Source organism: Heptranchias perlo, chromosome 7 (assembly GCF_035084215.1).
Source record: "Heptranchias perlo isolate sHepPer1 chromosome 7, sHepPer1.hap1, whole genome shotgun sequence".
NCBI classification, from domain to species: Eukaryota; Metazoa; Chordata; class Chondrichthyes; order Hexanchiformes; family Hexanchidae; genus Heptranchias; species Heptranchias perlo.
This window is the reverse complement of record NC_090331.1, coordinates 48566626-48587524: the sequence shown is the minus strand read 5'-3', so window position 1 is coordinate 48587524 and position 20899 is coordinate 48566626. Positions and strand designations below refer to the sequence as shown.

At 45.1% G+C, this 20899-nt stretch overlaps 1 protein-coding gene across 2 annotated transcripts in view; it reads right to left on the bottom strand.

Moving 5' to 3' along the window:
• Positions 1 to 20899, bottom strand: part of kalrna (kalirin RhoGEF kinase a) — a 667943-nt gene that overhangs the window by 167893 nt on the left and 479151 nt on the right. For both annotated transcript variants that reach the window (XM_067987468.1, XM_067987467.1), the window contains one exon: positions 9257 to 9503. In XM_067987468.1, the coding sequence (XP_067843569.1) occupies positions 9257 to 9503 (247 nt within the window). The remainder of the gene's footprint in view (positions 1 to 9256; positions 9504 to 20899) is intronic.

The following is a 20899-nucleotide window of genomic DNA, read 5'->3' as shown; positions in this document are numbered from 1 at the left end:
TGACCAGAGAGAGAGAGAGAGAGAGACCAGAGAGAGAGAGAGAGAGAGAGAGACCAGAGAGAGAGAGAGAGAGAGAGAGAGAGACCGGAGAGAGAGAGAGAGAGAGAGAGAGAGAGACCGGAGAGAGAGAGAGAGAGAGAGACCGGAGAGAGAGAGAGAGAGAGAGAGAGAGAGAATGTCCAGTTGTATTAAAAACAGATAACTTTTTTTCGCTGGTGGGGTTACATGTTGAGTGACATGAACCCAAGATCCCGGTTGAGGCCGTCCTCATGGGTGCGGAACTTGGCTATCAATTTCTGCTCGACGATTTTGCGTTGTCATGTGTCTCGAAGGCCGCCTTGGAGAACGCTTACCCGAAGATCGGAGGCTGAATGTCCATGACTGCTGAAGTGTTCCCGACTGGGAGGGAACCCTCCTGTCTGGCGATTGTTGCGCGGTGTCCGTTCATCCGTTGTCGCAGTGTCTGCATGGTCTCGCCGATGTACCATGCTCCGGGGCATCCTTTCCTGCAACGTATGAGGTAGACAACGTTGGCCAAGTCACAGGAGTATGAACCATGCACCTGGTGGGTGGTGTCCTCTCGTGCGATGGTGGTATCTGTGTCGATGATCTGGCATGTCTTGCAGAGGTTGCCGTGGCAGGGTTGTGTGTGTCGTGCACGCTGTTCTCCTGAAAGCTGGGTATTTTGCTGCGAACGATGGTCTGTTTGAGGTTAGGTGGCTGTTTGAAGGCGAGTAGTGGAGGCGTGGGGATGGCCTTAGTGAGGTGTTCGTCGTCATCGATGCCATGTTCTTCGCAGCCTTCAACATGTCATCGATGACGACGAACACCTCGCTAAGGCCATCCCCACACCTCCACTACTCGCCTTCAAACAGCCACCTAACCTCAAACAGACCATCGTTCGCAGCAAATTACCCAGCTTTCAGGAGAACAGCGTGCACGTCACCACACAGCCCTGCCACGGTAACCTCTGCAATACATGCCAGATCATCGACGCAGATACCACCATCACACGAGAGGACACCACCCACCAGGTGCATGGTTCATACTCCTGTGACTCGGCCAACGTTGTCTACTTCATACGTTGCAGGAAAGGATGCCCCGGAGCATGGTACATCGGCGAGACCATGCAGACACTGCGACAACGGATGAACGGACACCGCGCAACAATCGCCAGACAGGAGGGTTCCCTCCCAGTCGGGGAACACTTCAGCAGTCATGGACATTCAGCCTCCGATCTTCGGGTAAGCGTTCTCCAAGGCGGCCTTCGAGACACATGACAACGCAAAATCGTCGAGCAGAAATTGATAGCCAAGTTTCGCACCCATGAGGACGGCCTCAACCGGGATCTTGGGTTCATGTCACGCAACATGTAACCCCACCAGCGAACAAACGTTATCTGTTTTTAATACAACTGGTCATTCACTCTCTCTGTAATCTGACCCATTGTGTACTCAGTATACTGGGATGTAATGTTTTCTGTGGCTAACCTGTCTGAACACCAACGACACCTTTGATTGCTGTGATCGTCTCCCAGCCGAGGTGTGATAGGGGGCAGTTGGAAAGATTATCTGTAATCACCAGGCATTGTTCTCTGACTATATATGCTATGCGTTTTTAGAATTCTTCACTCACCTGACAAACGAGGAAAGCTCTGAAAGCTTGTGATTTAAAATAAAACTGTTGGACTATAACCTGGTGTTGTGCAAGTCCTTACATTTGTGCACCCCAGTCCATCACCGGCATCTCCACATCATGGCTACTCTCACATCAACTACTATCTCCTCACACCTGCAGCCTCACTACTCCTACAATCATTGCACCACATTTCACTCCACCGCCTTCTCCTCCTACTCACCACTATTGGAACCCTCACTTCCCCACACCTCACATCTTGCATGCTATGTACGAACTATTTGACCATGACAGGTACATTCTCTAAATACCTCATAAGGATGTCACTAACACGCTCCCTTCTTTCTTGATGGAAAAGGTCGCGCACAAGTCACAACAGGAGGCTGCAGCCGGGCCTGCATATCCTCGGTCCTGTGGAAGAATCATGCTGGCCATCACGGGCAGGGGGAGAGTCATGGCCGTGGAAGTGGCAATGCTGGAGCAGACATTGTGCAAGGTTTCTTCACACCGTATCCTCTTTTTCCTTTCTTACTTCTCTCTCTCCCCCTAATACTTTGCATGACTAACTGCAGCTGCTTTCACCAGCCACTTCTCTCTCTGCTTTCCCTTCACACTAAGAACAAACCCTTGTCCCTTTCTTTTGTTTCAGGTGCTGAAAAGGTGGAGATATCTCTGCCACTTCAAGAAGAGTAGGCCAGCCTTCATGAAGATGCATCACTCAATCTGACCCTTGTAAGCATCACTTTAGAGACTGGCACCACATGTACTTTAGCAGGTAGGCTAGAGGTGGGGTCTTCATGTGGTGAATCAACGGCCACAACTGTACAGGAGCTAGGCAGGGGGATAGGACGGCACAGGTGTCAGCTCACCTGAGGGCGAGATCACATACTAGCTTTGCCGCAGAGGACTTGCACGCCAGACTTTGAAGGCCCAGGCTGCCGAAGAAGGTTGATGGGAATACACCGGGAAATGCTAGCTGCACTTGGGCAACCTGAAAACATGTGGAGTTGTGACATCACCACAAACATGCACTGCTGCTGCTGGGGCAGTGCATTTCCTGGCCCCAGGAAGAACAGCAGTCAGGATTCTGTTTGCAATAAAGAGATCAAAGTGGGGTAAGCAGTGTATTTCTCTAAAGTATAATAGATTACATACATATATATATTTATACATATATAAATAAATGCTATCCGAGGGAATATCACCACCCTTCTCCTGGAGGTTTCTGGGGTCAGCAGTACCATCAGCAGAAGGCAGGAAAATCAGACGGGTTGCAAGATCCCTTCTCCCCACCATTGATTACCCACCATTGGGGCAGCCAACAGCCTTCCCTGCTGGGGTGGGAATCTAGGACAGGGCGAGGATGTGCCTCCCAATCTTCCTCTATTATACCGCCTTATTTCAGAGGAAAATAGAGCTTTCAGGATTTTTGAATCCAATATTGATTTACTTCAGATAAAAATATGCCCATTCCAGGTACAATGTTCAGCCAGTTACAGGTCATCTCAACTGTAATCCTAAAACAACAGCTCCAACAGTAACATCCTGCAACTTATGCTGTTTTCTTTGTGGGGTGGGGTGCAGGTATTACCATTACTTTTGACAAAACTTTCTAAAAGCAAAAAATAACCTAGTGCAATAAAAGCATCTGAACTAGAATTCCAGCCTCAATTGCAACAATAGGTTCTCTTCAATGGAAACATATTTCTAATACTTATGGCCATTCACTGAAGTGCTCAGTCGTCGGGGCACTGGAAAAGGCAGAAGGTTCCTTCCTGCCCCACGGAAATGTGCCTCTTTTTCATCAATCAATGTTCCGGATTCACCTGCACCTAGTCTATTTCACCTGTAGATCACCCACTCAGCCTTCTGTTGTAAACAACAAACTAGTACTCTGGCTGTGGGGAACTCTGTGGGCCAGATCACCCCACTGCCTCCACTGAACCCAGAAGTACGACAGAGATAGCAGTAATTCTTTAAAATACATTTTTATCTTGCAATATTTTGGGATAGGTTTCACTTTTGATGCGGTATTCAGTGATTTCACTGGTCCTAAAGGATTTGTCATAATTCACTATCTAAGGCCACACAAGCTGAAACCAGAGGATTTGTTTGATTCTTACCCCTGACTTGCAATTTTCATTTGCTCTTGGCAACATCATAAATTTCACGTTTCAAAAAATGCTTCATAGCCATTTTGCATCTTTCTTTAAAAAAGACTTGTGAAGCTCTTAACCGAATGCAGACATATACTCAAAACATCCCGTTATGTGATGCAAACTGGAATTGGCTCAAGTACTTCTTGACCACATTATTTCTTGGAATGTTCGCTACATAACAGTGCTTGAAAACCTTGAGAGCAGGAATTGAGGTAGAACCAGTTGTCTTTTCATAGATCACCACACACTAGCAATACTTTAGTGGTTTCTTTATCTTTGGCTCTCTGATAAACATGAGTGAACAAAGAATCTTAAATCAGCACTTCTCTAGTTGAAGTTGTACAAAACAAAGGCCATTTTGTAGAGTGTGATGGTGATGGAAAAAACAATTACTTTTGTGTAAACAGCCTGTGACAAAAAGAAAAGGAAAACATTCTTTAAGCTCCTGTGCCCCACAATTGCATTCATTTTACAAAATAAACCACTTTACTTTCCTCATCAAAAACATTGGAATGCTGCAAATAGTTGTCTCAAAGCTCTAAAGGATAGTATCATTTGTAAAAAGGCAAGTACTAAACTGTGCTTTCCTCCAACCCTCTACTAACCCTCATACGAACCCTCTCACCTCTGCAGTAGCTCAAATAGAAACATAGAAACAAGGAGCAGGAGTAGGCCATTCGGCCCTTCGAGCCTGCTCCATCATTCAATATGATCATGGCTGATCCTCTATCTCAATACCATATTCTCACTCTCTCCCCATACCCTTTGATGCCTTCTGTGTCTAGAAATCTATCTAGCTCCTTCTTAAATATATTCAGTGACTTGGCCTCCACAGCCTTCTGTGGTAGAGAATTCCACAGGTTCACCATCCTCTGAGTGAAGAAATTTCTCCTCATCTCAGTCCTAAATGTCCTACCCCATATCCTGAGACTGTGATCCCTCGTTCTAGACTCCCCAGCCAGGGGAAACATTCTCCCTGCATCCAGTCTGTCTAGCCCTGTCAGAATTTTATACATTTCAATGAGATCCCCCTCATTCTTCAAAACTCTAGTGAATACAGGCCTAGTCGACACAATCTCTCCTCATACGACAGTCCTGCCATCCCAGTGACAGTTTCGTTTAATCCTATTCTATTAGTGACAAATTAGAAATAAATACCATATGTCATGGAGGAGATTTGGAATGTTCATATTGTTTTTACATATTTTGCTGCATGATTACAGACGCCACATGCAGCACAGCATAGGTTGAAGTAGTTCATCTAATTCTATGTGGCAAACCTTTTTTTGCTTCAAATAAAGTCAGAATGTCATTCAGAATTTACATAAAGGAACAATTTTTGTCTGCCTACCACCCTAGTTTATGCTCAAAAATCGAGATGGTAGCAGATGAAAATTAAAAAGAAATCTCCCGCCCATTGGCCATTGAAGGCCCACCAACTCAATTTTCAAGCAGGCCTCGAAGTGAATCAGGCAGCAGCCTTCTTTAATTATTTAAATCGGGTTTCTATGCTGGTTTCTTCCCACCCACAGATGCCTCCCCTCCCCTTTCACCCATGACCTACTGGCTCAGCTCCACATAGCCTATTTCCCACCCCCTCCAATCAATGAACTGACTGTGAGCGCTGGTTAAGCACTCGCAACTTGTTGTCTGGCCAAGCCTCCCACTGATGTGATCAGGCAAGTGGTGAGATTGCTTCACCCACTGCTTGCCTATTCTGTGATCTACATGAAAACAGGCCCAATGTTTAAATGTAGATCACATTGAAACAATACAATGAAAAAAAATTAACTGAATATTTTTCACCACAAAGATGGTGTCCGTTGAAAGTCAACAATGCCCTCCAGTGGATGACTTATAAAAGTGGTGCATTATCCTGGAAAAACAAATGCAATTTTATTCACCAGCTTACATTTTCCATTTAATAGATATAACTGGGGAAGCTGATTCATTTGTGATCTTCTACACCAAGCAATAACAACAACAACTTGCATTTATGTAGCACCTTTAATGCAGTAAAACGTCCCAAAGCGCTTCACAGGAGTGTTATCAATCAAAATTTGACACCGAGCCACATAAGGAGGTATTAAGATAGGTATCAAAGAGGTAGGTTTTAAGGCGAGTCTTGAGGGAGTAGAAAGAGGTAGAGAGGCGGAGAGGTTTAGGGAGGGAATTCCAGAGGTTAGGGCGTAGGCAGCTAAAGGCACGGATGCCAATGGTGGAGCGATTAAAATCGGGGATGCGCCAGAGGCAAGAACTGGAGGAGCACAGAGATCGCAGAGGGTTGTAGGGCTGGAGGAGATTACAGAGATAGGGACGGGCGAGGCCATGGAGGGATTTGAAAACGTAGATGAGAATTTTAAAATTTAAAATTGAGGCGTTGCCCGGCCCCTGGGAGCCAATGTAAGTAAGAGGGATTTGAAAACAAAGGATGAGAATTTTAAAATCGAGGCAACCCCGGACCGGGAGCCAATGTAGGTCAGCGAGCACAGGGATGATGGGAGAACGGGACGTGGTGTGAGTTAGGATACGGGCAGCAGCGTTTTGGATGAGCTCAAGTTTATGGAAGGTGGAAGAAGTGAGGCCGGCCAGGAGAGCATTGGAATAGGCAAGTCTAGAGGTGAAAGGCATGGATGAGGGTTTCAGCAGCAGATGAGCGGAAGCAGGGGCAGTGATGGGCAATGTTACGGAGGTGGCAGTAGGCAGTCTTGGTGATAGAGCAGCTATGTGGTCAGAAGCTCATCTCAGGGTCAAATAGGACACCAAGTTTGTGGACAGTCTGGTTCAACCTCAGACAATCCCTCTTAATACTTGAAGGATTTTCTTTGGCGGGGGGGCGGAGGGGAGAAGAGGAGAGAGAAAGGGACCAGGCCCATCCTGAACCAAAATATTCACTTAAAATCTTGAATGTAATGAAGTCTGTGAAAGTTCATCTTCTATGAAATGCTATCAGAGATTCAGTCAGAAGCTACTGAAAAGAACTACAAGAATTTCAGAATCTTTCTTGTTTTGCAACAGTTTATATATTAGTTTAGGATTATACTTTTAGTATCTTCATGTATCTTATTGCTTCTGTGTATAATATCTTACTAGTAAACAAATCTGACTATTAATTTTAGCCTCAATGGAACGGTCTGACAGAGTGGTGCTACTGCTGTTCAGCATAGACAGGAGAAATGTGGTGGAGATTGCACATGGTCACCGGTACAATATATCGTAGTTAAGGAGCAATTGTTAATTTCACACATTTTATTAACGATATGCATGTAGGGGGCAGGTTTTGGATTATATGAGATTTTAAGCCTGAATTTTCCACTTCCGCTAACCTGTTGTACCAACATAAATTGGGCTACCAGGAGTGGAAATTAGAAATAATTCTGTTCTGTCGGTAGGCCACCCACGTTAGCACCGCCCGACCATCTGTTTTTGTTCTGGTGGAAACACCTGTCCATTTTTGGATGGGTGCTTGCAAAAAAGGTACTAATTCTGTGGTGACATTAAACATTAAGTCCTCGTTTAAATCCCTCCAGTCCAACTTCTGTCATTCTCACAGACCAAAATGGCCCTAACCAAAGTCATGAACAACACCTGCAGTGCTCTATCTTTCCTCGACCTCTCTGCAACATTGAACATGGTTGACCATGCCATCCCCCTCCAAAACCTCTCCTCCACTATCCAGCATATGTAGGACTGTCCTTGTATGCGATTCCCAATTCGAATGTAGCTGAAGGAACTCCAGAAACGTTTCTCTTCCCATCCCCATCACCCCAGTCCTCACTGACCTACATAGCTCCACCCCACCCCCGCCCTCTTCCCAAAGCGTCAACTTTAAAATCCTTAATTTTTAAATCCCTCCATGGCCTTGCCCCAGCCCATTTCTGTAGTCTCCTCCAGCAGCATATTACCCCCAAAGCTCCCTGTTTCTCTGACTCCAGCCTCTAGTGCATCCCCTTTGCCTTCACCCCAGCATTGATGTTTGAGCTTTCAGCCATTTGAGTCTTACTTCCTGGTATCTCCTCCCTAAACCTCTCTACCACTCTCTCCTCCTTTAAAAACTTCTTAAAACCTGTCCCTCCTCCTAATCTTTTCCTAATCTTTTCCTCTAATCTTTTCTTTCCTTCTGATAGGCAGCAACTGCAGCACAGTACTTACTGCTGCCATCTTGACTCAGGTTAGGATGTGGTGGCCCAAGCACTAGCCTGTATAAAGCACCAGCATTATTTAAATATTTTAAAAGGGGTCTCATCATGCAGATTGGACCCCATTGCAATTTTCAAGTGATTCAGTGGGACTACTGCTGGGGACAGGATCCATACAGGAAACTGGGCATTGCAGTAAATTGCTAGTGTGTTTGGAGCACTATTTAAAGGGCACTCACAGGTATATAGCCGGATCTTAGGATCTGTTGTGGTATGAATTATTGGTTTCTCCACAGTGCTGTATTTTTGTGGGAGAAGTAATGGAAACTTTTTCTGGATGTGAGGAACTTCTTAGAGGACAGAAGGTCTGATTAAAATGGGAGCAGTTTTGGCTAACCCTATGTGATTGGTGGAGGAGGAAGAAAAAAAAAAGCAACAGCAACAACAACATGGGGAGACATAACCTGCTGAGGAGGCAGCAGGAATCTTGCGGGGGAGCAGGAAAGTGACTGTACCCTGTGTCCATGATGAGTGCAACATGTAGCAAGCAGTGTGCAGGATGGGGAGGTGTCACAGAGCAGGAAAATGACAGGATAGTGATATTTACTGGCAAATACAAAAAAAGTGCACAGATTTCACTGGGCATCCAGGTGACGACAATCTGCTGCATGTACCTCCTGTGAGGGCAACAGCAGCTGCTGGATAGCACAGCTGAAACTACAGGAGGGCCCTCTCTTGTTCAACCAGGATGCAAGCTCTCTATTGATATGTTGAGCCCCCTTGAAATCTCATCCCTCTCAATGGCGAGCTACCCATTAAAACCTACAAACTCATGGGCAGCTCACTTGTCATACCATAATGAGGCCCAAACACAATCGTTTGGGCCTCTCAGTTTTCATTAGGCAGATGGCCAGATTGTCCCACCTATCGGCGCCAATTTTATACACACATTTTACATTACAACAGTTGTCATATACAGTATCTAAAACTAATTGAGGTTATATGCTGGCATCAGTACACAAGACATCGGCAATTAATTATATCAAGCCAAATTCTCTGCTTGAGGAAGTTTAAGCTCTCACAAGGACAGGTCACTTTCAAGCTGTTTCAAAAGAAACATGATCTTTTAGGGCAGTACAACAGGAGAGGTCTTCATTGAACATTTTATTATCTGTTTATTTTAAAGAAGGATGATGGTGTTATTGCAGTAATATAACACAAAATCCTTCATGTAATCTCAAACTGGATGATCCTTAAATAACTCAAACTTGACATTATTCCAGGTCCCATGGTAAAGATTAGCATTTAAAAAGCTGCATTTACCTTTTCCAGATGGGAAGAAACATTCCATCTCGACACTGCTACGGGAGTGCGATATGCAGAGAGTACTGCTGGGAACCAAACCTTCCAATGGAGGGCTTCTATCTGTTGTACGTACTAAGCACCAGCTGGGCCTTTCACTGGGTCTCTCTAATAGCTCAACAGTCTGTCCTGTTTGGATGCTGAGTTCACTGCTGTTGCTTGCTATGAAGTCTTGTAGCACTACTGTCAATTCACAACCTCCAGAAAGCTGTTGGGGAAAGAAATAAAAAAAGTGTTCGGAGATATTTCTGTAGTACTAGGCATTTGAATTAGGGTAACTTATAGTTCAGTTATAAAAGCTTGGCAAAAAGGATAAAATCTTTGAAGATTGTAGGTTTTCCATTACATCCACTTGGTTCTCTCTCATTTCCTTTCACAAGAAAGGTAAACAACATTTCTCTTTGTGTGAACCAATGTTAAAATACAGAGTATAGAAGATACAGTTAATTTCCCTCGAAATATAGTTGACCAAACAAAACTGACAACATAAATGGAAAGCATGAGCTGCAACAGCTGTACAGATTAAACCATTCTATCCCTGAAATTAGAGTGTCAGAGTTCCCCATTAATCACAGCCATCAACCATTTCCCACTCTAGAAAAATCCTGATCCTGTCAGTCATACATTTTGCAGGATTTACATTCCACCTTCCATATACTGTATGTAAAACTATTTGAAGTTTTATGCTGGCATCAGCACACAAGACGTCTGCAAGTAATTGTATCAAGCCAAACTGTTAGTATTTCTCCACTTGAGGAAGTTTAAGCTCCCACAAGGGCAGGTCACTTTCAAGCTGTTTCTACAGAAATGTGATCTTTTAGGGTAGTTTCTTTATTAAAAGAATGCTGATCAGATAAGTGGTTCTCCCACTGTCAGACATTCACAGATATAAAGCTGACAACCTCTGAAAGTATTGTAAATCCAGATTTGGGACCCAGATGTGGTACTATGCACTGTATTGCTCTCCTTTAAGTGCTATATCAAACAAACAAGGGAGGTCACAAGTTTCTGTTTGAGCGCTGCTCTGCTGAGACAATATGCTTACTATAAAAATCCCTTTAGATTTTCAGGATTACAATCCAGAGGGTTTTTTCTAAAATCCATATAAAATGAAGTATACTTAGTAGATAACAGTGAAACACAAGGTTTATCGTGTCAGACAAGCCATACTAAAGTATCAGTCTCTGAACATCCACTGCTCTTCTGATGGACCCCTGCTGTAAGCTTGGCAGGAATCCACCAGAATGGACACAAACTCAATTGGGAACCAGGTACTTCGGGTCCCAGCTTCAAGCCACAGTTTCTTGGATGGCCTTATGAGGGACTGAACCTCCACCTACTTCTACAAGACCATCAACCTAAGGGAGGGTTGGGAGTCTCTTTGGTTGAAAGTTTCCTTTCCCCAACCCTTAGTTGGGACCTGGCAGACTCGTGGCAGAGGTATGCTTGGGTTCAACAGGCATACTTCTCCGAAACAGACAAAAGGGGGCTCACCAGTAGGTCCAGGTGAGGGAGTGGATTTTTAAAGCAGCCCCTTCACAGAGGTCCACTGGGGAGGCAATCCACAATTTTCTGGAGGTGGGGGGGGGAACGGCGCAGATCTTCCACCCCAGGCCAGCCAGCCATGTCTTCACTGACCCTGCGAACTTTGGTGGGGTCAGCGGTGGAACTCAGAGACGGGCATGATTGCAGCATAACTGCCGGAATCGCGCCACTGTAGATTTCCTGGGCCTTACAGTCTTTATTATAAATAGCATAAAACAGGTTATTCTATTGATACCATAATCACTCCAATACATTTCAGGGTATTGCTATCGATCACTATTATAAATACTATAATATAGTATTATAGGTGGTTGGATCTAATTGTCAGTTTGATTTTCCAATTCCAGATATCTGGGACTGGAACATGAAGAATAACTGAATCCAACTGGCAATAACTAGCAGCTTGTGATTTCCAGGAGCCCCGGGTGCATTATTTTTGGGGGGAGAGGCAGAAGGATAGGGAAAAGCATGAGCATTTTAGGGAAAACCAGGAGAGTTGATGCCGCTTTCAGTTTTTCTACATTACAACAGTGACTACACTTCAAAAAATACTTCATTGGCTGTAAAGTGCTTTGGGATGTTCCAAGGTTGTGACAGCCCTATATAAATGCAAGTCTTTTTTCTTTTTTAATCTGGGTGTACTTAATAGTTTTCACAAAGAAATTAAAAACAAGGTTTTCCCTACTTATGAGGAAAAGTATACAGCCAGTGCTTGGCATTTCCCCCGACAGCATCACTGGATGTGGAAACAAAGCATAAACCCGCATGCTTTCAACATGAGATAGAGATGGAAGAAGGGGAAAAATTCCAATATGTTTAGCACAGAGAAAACCTAAACAAGCTGAATGAAAGCAAGAGAGAAATCAAAATCAAGATGATTTAGTTATTACATATGAACAATAAGTAGGAAAGCATTATATGTCCTTTTAAAGTTCACAAAGAGATGCACTTACTTCGTGTTGCACAATTTTCATATACTTTCAGGTGCACTTGCACATCATTTGTGTTTTGCTAACATGGATTCTAATCCCAGCAGGATTGCATTTCAGAGTAATATTTTCAAGTGGTTTCAACACCAATATTTTTTTTACAATGGAGTCACAGAGCTCAAAATGTAACTTGGTCTACGGCGAATGCAAAAATAAACATTTTGGGCTATAGCAACAGAAGTTTTACAACACAAGTGCCTGTTTGGGGATGTTTCATGTGGCAGACAGTTGGAGAAGGCAATGAATATCTCCATTATGTTATTCAGTGGCTTTGCACTGTACCACCACATGAAGAATACAAAGTTATGGGAGTGCTTTAAGAGATTGCGGGCTATAAATTGGGCTGCATAGCGCCCATTTTGTAGGCGTTATGCAGCCTCTTAAGGACCCAAAATGGCTTGCAGAATGCACGTGCACACTTCTAGCGTGACGTGTGCTGGACGCCATCTTTGTAAAGGCATTTGCGCACACGCAGATAATGAACGCCGGCACCATGTAAAGTAGGGAGAATATGCGGTAGATCGGTGTGCAACGCTGGTTTAAAAGGGACAGATATGATTTTGGAACTCCACGCTCCAGCCAACGCACTGTCTTAACCTCGCACAGCTGAACAGGTTGTAAACAGCATGGAGGACCCCCCACCAGCACTATTTAAAGGGATCATGCAGGAATTACAGGTTAGTTGCTGGATTATTGCTTCTGGCTGATGCATTTGTACCTGTTTTTGGAGGTGTCCTATACTTGAATACTAGGTCTAGGGGACATAGCCTAAAAATTAGAGCCAGGACTTGCAGGAGTGAAGTTAGGAAACGCTTCTACATGCAAAGGGTGGGAGAAGTTTGAACGCTTTTCTGCAAATGGCAGTTGATGCTAGATCAATTGTTAATTTTAAATCTGAGATTGATAGATTTTGTTAACTAAAGATATTAAGGGGTATGTGGCTAAGGTGGGTATATGGAGTTAGGTCACAAACCAACCATGATCTCATTGAATGGCGGAACAGGTTCAAGGGGCTAAATGGCCGACTCCTTTTCCCCTCTTCCTATGTTCCTATAATAAAGTTTCAATACTCTACAGGGAGTGGGCTGGCTAGCTGACAGGCAACAGCAAGAGCACTGGCAGATTAGCAGGGGTGGGACAGGAATGCTGTCATCCTGAGAGAGGACAGCAGGTTCACGTTCCACGGAGACACTGCCACTTGCTGCCTCCTGTTATCCGTCACCTTCTCCTGCAAGAAAGCGGGACATGTGTCGGTGAGTGTCCTGCAAGATTTTTGGGTGATGTGCCTGTCATGGTTGAATAGCTGCCAGTGTGTGTCACCTGTGAGTTGTGGGTGTGCGGCTTGCAACAGTAGTAATGTGTGAGGGTGAGAGGAAGCATTTGATTGGAAGAGTTGAGCACTGATTGAAAGAGTTTGTTGGTATATGGGTGATGGGGGTGGGGGGGGGTGTAGTGCGTGGAACAGTTGGTAGGAGAGCCACTTGACAGTTGACCTCGCTCACCTTGACCACTCGTGTCAAAGCATTGAACGTCTTCCTGCACTGCATCCATGTTTGTGGTGCTATGCGCCTGGCATTGTCCCTTACTGTCTCCCACTGCCGCGGGACCATATGTCTGGAGGGCCTCTTGCCCCCCTGATGATATAGGGTGCCCCTCCTTCTGTCCACCTCTTGCACCAAGGCCTCTAGTGCAACATCAGAGAACCTTGGTGCACGCTCTCTCGTAGGCCTGGTACAAACTCAGATCGGCAGATTGGTGAGGTCTGACGAGCAGATTGGAGGATGTGGAATTTAGTAAGGCGCAACCTTTATTCAATGTTTTAACATAACTTAACAGTTTTTAAACATAGGGACGGGATCTGCATCGGTGTTTTACGTGTGTGATGTCTGATCTCCTTTTCGACTCCGTGGGGACCCATATCTTATATTTTGCAAATAAGGAGGTACAGGCTCCCTTTAATTGGTGCTAGCCACTCGCGAAATTGGGGTCCCCTACTGGTGAGCAGCCACTCAACAGTGCAGGTAGGCCTGGCTGCTAGTAGCATTCATGTAAAACAGCAGGCAGCATGAATGTTATGTGCTGCCTGCATCTCAACGACCGGGCGCAGCTTAATCACGCACCGCGACCCTCGCGCCCAGTTTCGGAGGTTATCCAATTTAACCCCCCCCTCACTTCCTACAGCATTTATCCAGTTGTCCTTCAGAACCTTCCGGTTCTGACGAAAGGTCTTCAACCTGAAACGTTAACTCTGTTTCTTTCTCCACAGATGCTGCCCGACTTGCTAAGCTTCTCCAGCATTTTCTGTTTTTATGTCCTTGCACTGAAATGGGTACGACATTCAACTGTAGCCAGAGCAAAAAGCAAGACAATTGTTTACATGTTACAGGGGGTTAATACATAATACGCTTTTACTATTGAGTTTGGATTAAGAGAGCCAGCTCCCTGTGTCTACAATGCTAAAACCGATACCTTTATCCCAACGAGAATTGTAGAACCACCTTTCCACGCAATACAGGACAGACATTTTATCGTTTGGCATCTTCCTCTGTTTGTGTCTCTCTCTTCCTCTCTTTTACTAGTCACAATTGAAAAAACACTAAAGCAGTTGCACACAAAGAAAAACTTGCATTTATACAGTACCTTTCACGACCTAAGGGCATCCCAAACCACTTTAAAGCCAATGAAGTACTTTTGAAGTGTAGTCACTGTTGTGATGCAGGAAATGCAGCAAAATTTGTGCACAGCAAGGTCCCACAAACAGCAATGTGATAAGGACTAGATAATCTGTTTTTTTGTGATGTTGGTTGAGGGATAAATATTGGCCCGGACACTGGGGAGAACTCTCCAGCTCTTCTTCGAAAAAGATCCCATGGCACTATTACGTCCACCCGAGAAAGCAGACGCGGCCTTGGTTTAATGTCTCATCCGAAAGACGGCAGTGTAGCACTCCCTCAGTACTGCATTGGAGTGTCAGCCTAGATTTTGTGCTCAAGTCCCTGGAGTGGGATTGAACTCGCGACCTTCTGACTCAGCATACTTTGTTGCTTTTCTACCTCAGTTGGTGTACCAAGGTACTAAGTACTGCCATTTAAATATGGTCAATGACAAAAATCATTTTTGACAAAACAGAACATTTTTAATACTTCTCGCCCTCCACCCCCTCCCTTTATGTCTTTCTATAGCATTATGTTAGAGTATTAACTCCTGTGAGCCACCGTAAGATTTTTATCCCTTACTTTAATCAGAACGCACCTTGACATGACTCAGGGCTTCCATTCATCAACCTGTCCCAAATTATTAACTCACCAAATGAGCAATCATAGACACATGCTTGTGTAGACTGGCAAATTCCTTGGAGCTGTGCCCATTCTTCACTTCACTGGAAGTGTGGCAGAAACCCCATTTATTATTTAATATAGATAATACTGTGAGAACAAATGATCTGGAAGCTTACTGTCTATAATGAAAGACATTTGGAATGTTAATGTAATCCCTAAAGTTAGCATTTAAAACAGGGCTGTTGGCATTAGGAATGCCAGATCACAAACATATTTAAATATATTCATTTATGTCTCAGAGTAATAATGTGAGATTTTTAAACAAAAATGATTAGTTGTCACTTCTAAATCAATGGCACTTGGCAGATCTATGGCAATTACACAAACTTTAAAAAATATTTGATAAACTGTTAGTTCACTTGGGCCAGGAAATTGCTTGGAAATGCTCCCACTCCGCTGGCAACAAATTGCGGGAATTTTCCACAACCTACAGAACACCCTAAAGTCTGAGAGCCCAGGAGATTTCTACAGCATTAAGAAACTTCTACAAACGTTAGTGGCTTCTGGAGTGGCAGCTAACACTGCTGCCATTAATGCTTTGAACTGAACTTTTTCATATGGCTTCCAAGACCTGCTTGGGACTATTTTGTCTGTACTGGTAGCTGCCTTGAGCCGATGCCCAGCACCAGTGAGCTGCAAGGAGTGAGTGCAAATGTCATTGTCTCTCTGCAGAGTGGCATTGTACCTGCTGCCTTAAGGAGGGGGCTGCTGGCTTAAAGAGGGGGATAATTGGCAGCACAATATCCCTGGATATAGAGTTTTCAGACAGGATAGAGTGGGTGATAAAAAAGGAGGGGGGTTAGCTTTATTGGTTAAAGAATCAATTACAGTTGTGAGAAGGGATGATATGCTAAATGGACCATTAATTGACGCTATATGGGTTGAGCTAAGAAATAAAAAAGGGGCTAGAAGGTGGGATTAGAATGGGCACCTGGTTGTTCTTCGAGCCGGCGCGGACACGATGGGCCGAATGGCCCCCTTCTGTGCTGTATCTTTTCTATGGTTCTAAGGCCCCCTCCAATACCTATACATGAGGGAGCTTCAGACATGGGTCAGAAACCTTGTCACTGCAAGAGTAAAACTGCCAGAAGCTGGTTCTGCTGGAACAGTTTCTTCCTTGAGTTAATCACCCAAGGTTTCTAGGGCTCCAAGAGAACCATCTAAGATACCCACCGCTCAACCCTGTCTCACTGAGAAAGAACCTCATAGGAATAGTAGATTAGGAGCAAGAGCAAGTAAGTTAGCTGGCATAATGGGTAGATAAAGTGTTACAATGTAGTTGTAGATAGGCTGATTGGAAGTTTTGGCACTTGGAATCAGATTGGTTACAGCACAGAAGGAGGCCAATCGGCCCTTCGAGCACATGCCGGCTCTTTGTAAGAGCAATCCAGTTCGTCCCATTTCCCCGCTTTTTCCCCGTGGCCCTGCAATTTTTTTCCCCTTCACATACTTATCCAATTTCTTTTTGAAAGCCACGATTGAATCTGCTTCCACCACCCTTTCAGGCAGCACATTCAAGATCATAACTACTTGCTGCGTAAAAAAATTTTTCCTCATGTCGTCTTTGCTTCTTTTGCCAATCACCTTAAATCTGTGTCCTTTGATTCTTGACCCTTCCACCAATGGGAACAGTTTCTCTTTATTTACTTTATCTAAACCCTTCATGATTTTGAACACTTCTATCAAATCTCCTCTCAACCTTCTCTGCTCCAAGGAGAACAACCCCAGCTTCTCCAGTCAATCCATGTAACTGAAGTCCCTCATCCCTGGAACCATTCGAGTAAAACTTTTCTGCATCCCCTCTAAGGCCTTCACATCCTTCCTAAAGTGCGGTGCCCAGAATTGGACACAATATTCCAGCTCTGGCCGATCCAGTATTTTATAAAGGTTCAAAATAACTTACTTGCTTTTGTACTCGATGCCTCTATTTATAAAGCCCAGGATCCCGTATGCTTTTTTAGTTGCTTTTTCAACCTGTCCTGCCACCTTCAAAGATTTGTGCACATATACCCCCAGGTCTCTCTGTTCCTGCACCCCTTTTAGAATTGTACCATTTAGTTTATATTGCCTCTCCTCATTCTTCCTGCCAAAATGGATCACTTCGCACTTCTCTGCGTTAAATTTCATTGGCCATGTGTCCGCCCATTCCACCAGCCTGTCTATGTTCTCTTAAAGTCTATTACTATCCTCCTCACTGTTTACTACATTTCCAAGTTTTGTGTCATCTGCAAATTTTGAATTTGTGCGCTGTACACCCAAGTTCAAGTCAATATATATTAAAAAAAAGCAGTGGTCCTAGTACCGGCCCCTGGGGAACACCACTGTATACCTTCCCAAGTCCGAAAAACAAATGTTCACCACTACTCTCTGTTTCCTGTCACTTAGCCAATTTCGTATCCATGCTGCCACTGTCCCTTTTATTCCATAGGCTTTGATTTTGCTAACGAGCCTATTATATAGCACTTAATCAAACACCTTTTCAAAGTCCATATACACAATAACAACCACATTGCCCTCATCAACGCTCTCTGTTACCTCATCAAAAAACTCAATCAAGTTAGTTGAACACTTTGACAAATCTTTGCTGGCTTTCCTTTATTAATCCACACATGTCCAAGTGACTATTAATTTTGTCCCGGATTATCATTTCTAAAAGCTTCCCCACCATCGAGGTTAAACTGACTGGCCTGTAATTGCTGGGTTTATCCTTACACCCTTTTTTGAACAAGGGTGTAACATTTGCAATTCTCCAGTCCCCTGGCACCACCCCCGTATCTATGGATGATTGGAAGATTATGGCCAGCACCTCCGCAATTTCGGCCCTTACTTCCCTCGGCAACCTAGGATGCATCCCATCCGGACCGAGTGACTTATCTACTTTTAAGTACAGCCAGCCTTTCTAGTACCTCTTCTTTATCAATTTTTAAACCCATTCAGTATCTCCACTACCTCCTCTTTCACTGCAGCTCAGGCAGCATCTTCTTCCTTGGCAAAGACAGATGTAATGTACTCATTTAGTACCTCGGCCATGCCCTCTGCCTCCATGAGTAGATCTCCTTTTTGGTCCCCACCCCTCCTCTTACTACCTGTTTATATGCCTATGGAAGACTTTTGGATTCCCTTTTATGTTAGCTGCCAGGCTATTCTCATACTCTCTCTTTGCCCCTCTTACTTCCTTTTTCACTTCTCCTCTGCACTTTCTATATTCAGCCTGGGTCCACAAAATGGGCAATAATTTGGAGGAAAATCCAGCTTGTAGTCTCACGCCCACCAGATACACCACAGTATGGCATTTGCCTTATTAATAACAGCCTCAGACCAAGCAGATTCTTTCATAGTATTTTTTTAAAATTCGTTTATGGGATGTGGGCGTCGCTGGCGAGGCCGGCATTTATTGCCCATCCCTAATTGCCCTTGAGAAGGCGGTGGTGAGCCGCCTTCTTGAACCGCTGCAGTCCGTGTGGTGATGGTTATCCCACAGTGCTGTTAGGAAGGGAGTTCCAGGATTTTGACCCAGAGACGATGAAGGAACAGCGATATATTTCCAAGTCGGGATAGTGTGTGACTTGGAGGGGAACGTGCAGGTGGTGTTGTTCCCATGTGCCTGCTGCTCTTGTCCTTCTAGGTGGTAGAGGTCGCGGGTTTGGGAGGTGCTGTCGAAGAAGCCTTGGCGAGTTGCTGCAGTGCATCCTGTGGATGGTACACACTGCAGCCACGGTGCGCCGGTGGTGAAGGGAGTGAATGTTTAGGGTGGTGGATGGGGTGCCAATCAAGTGGGCTGCTTTATCTTGGATGGTGTCAAGCTTCTTGAGTGATGTTGGAACTGCACTCATCCAAGCAAGTGGAGAGTATTCCATCACACTCCTGACTTGTGCCTTGTAAATGGTGGAAAGGCTTTGGGGAGTCAGGAGGTGAGTCACTCGCCGCAGAATACCCAGCCTCTGACCTGCTCTCGTAGCCACAGTATTTATGTTTAAGTTTCTGGTCAATGGTGACCCCCAGGATGTTGATGGTGGGGGATTCGGCAATGGTAATGCCGTTGAACGTCAAGGGGAGGTGGTTAGACTCTCTCTTGTTGGAGATGGTCATTGCCTGGCACTTATCTGGCACGAATGTTACTTGCCACTTATGAGCCCAAGCCTGGATGTTGTCCAGGTCCTGCTGCATGCAGGCTCGGACTGCTTCATTATTTGAGGGGTTGCAAATGGAACTGAACACTGTGCAATCATCAGCGAACATCCCCATTTCTGACCTTATGATGGAGGGAAGGTCATTGATGAAGCAGCTGAAGATGGTTGGGCCTAGGACACTGCCCTGAGCAACTCCTGCAGCAATGTCCTGGGGCTCAGATGATTGGCCTCCAACAACCACTACCATCTTCCTTTGTGCTAGGTATGACTCCAGCCACTGGAGAGTTTTCCCCCTGATTCCCATTGACTTCAATTTTACTTGGGCTCCTTGGTGCCACACTCGGTCAAATGCTGCCTTGAAGTCAAGGGCAGTCACTCTCACCTCACCTCTGGAATTCAGCTCTTTTGTCCAAGTTTGAACCAAGGCTGTAATGAGGTCTGGAGCAGAGTGGCCCTGACGGAACCCAAACTGAGCATTGGTGAGCAGGTTATTGGTGAGTAAGTGCCGCTTGATAGCACTGTTGATGACACCTTCCATCACTTGCTGATGATTGAGAGTAGACTGATGGGGCGGTAATTGGCCGGATTGGATTTGTCCTGCTTTTTGTGGACAGGACATACCTGGGCAATTTTCCACATTGTCGGGTAGATGCCAGTGTTGTAGCTGTACTGGAACAGCTTGGCGAGAGGCGCAGCTAGTTCTGGAGCACAAGTCTTCAGCACTACTGCCGGGATGTTGTCGGGGCCCATAGACTTTGCTGTATCCAGTGCACACAGCCGTTTCTTGATATCACGTGGAGTGAATCGAAATGGCTGAAGACTGGCTTCTGTGATGGCGGGGATATCGGGAGGAGGCCGAGATGGATCATCCACTTGGCACTTCTGGCTGAAGATGGTTGCAAACGCTTCAGCCTTGTCTTTTGCACTCACGTGCTGGACTCCGCCATCATTGAGGATTGGGATGTTTGCAGAGCCTCTTCCTCCTGTTAGTTGTTTAATTGTCCACCACCATTCACGACTGGATGTGGCATGACTGCAGAGCTTTGATCTGATCCATTGGTTGTGGAATCGCTTAGCTCTGTCTATAGCATGTTGCTTCCGCTGTTTAGCATGTATGTCGTCCTGAGTTGTAGCTTCACTGGGTTGGCACCTCATTTTTAGGTATGCCTGGTGCTGTTCCTGGCATGCTCTTCTACACTCCTCATTGAACCAGGGTTGATCCCCTGGCTTGTTGGTAATGGTAGAGTGAGGAATATGCCGGGCCATGAGGTTACAGATTGTGCTGGAATACAATTCTGCTGCTTCTGATGGCCCTCAGCGCCTCATGGATGCCCAGTTTTGAGCTGCTAGATCTGTTCTGAATCTATTCCATTTAGCACGGTGGTAGTGCCACACAACATGTTGGATGGTGTCCTCAGTGCGAAGACGGGACTCCGTCTCCACAAGGACTATGCGGTGGTCACTCCTACCAATACTGTCATGGACAGATGCATTTGCGACAGGTGGATTGGTGAGGACAAGGTCAAGTAAGTTTTTCCCTCGTGTTGGTTCGCTCACCACCTGCCGCAGGCCCAGTCTGGCAGCTATGTCCTTCAGGACTCG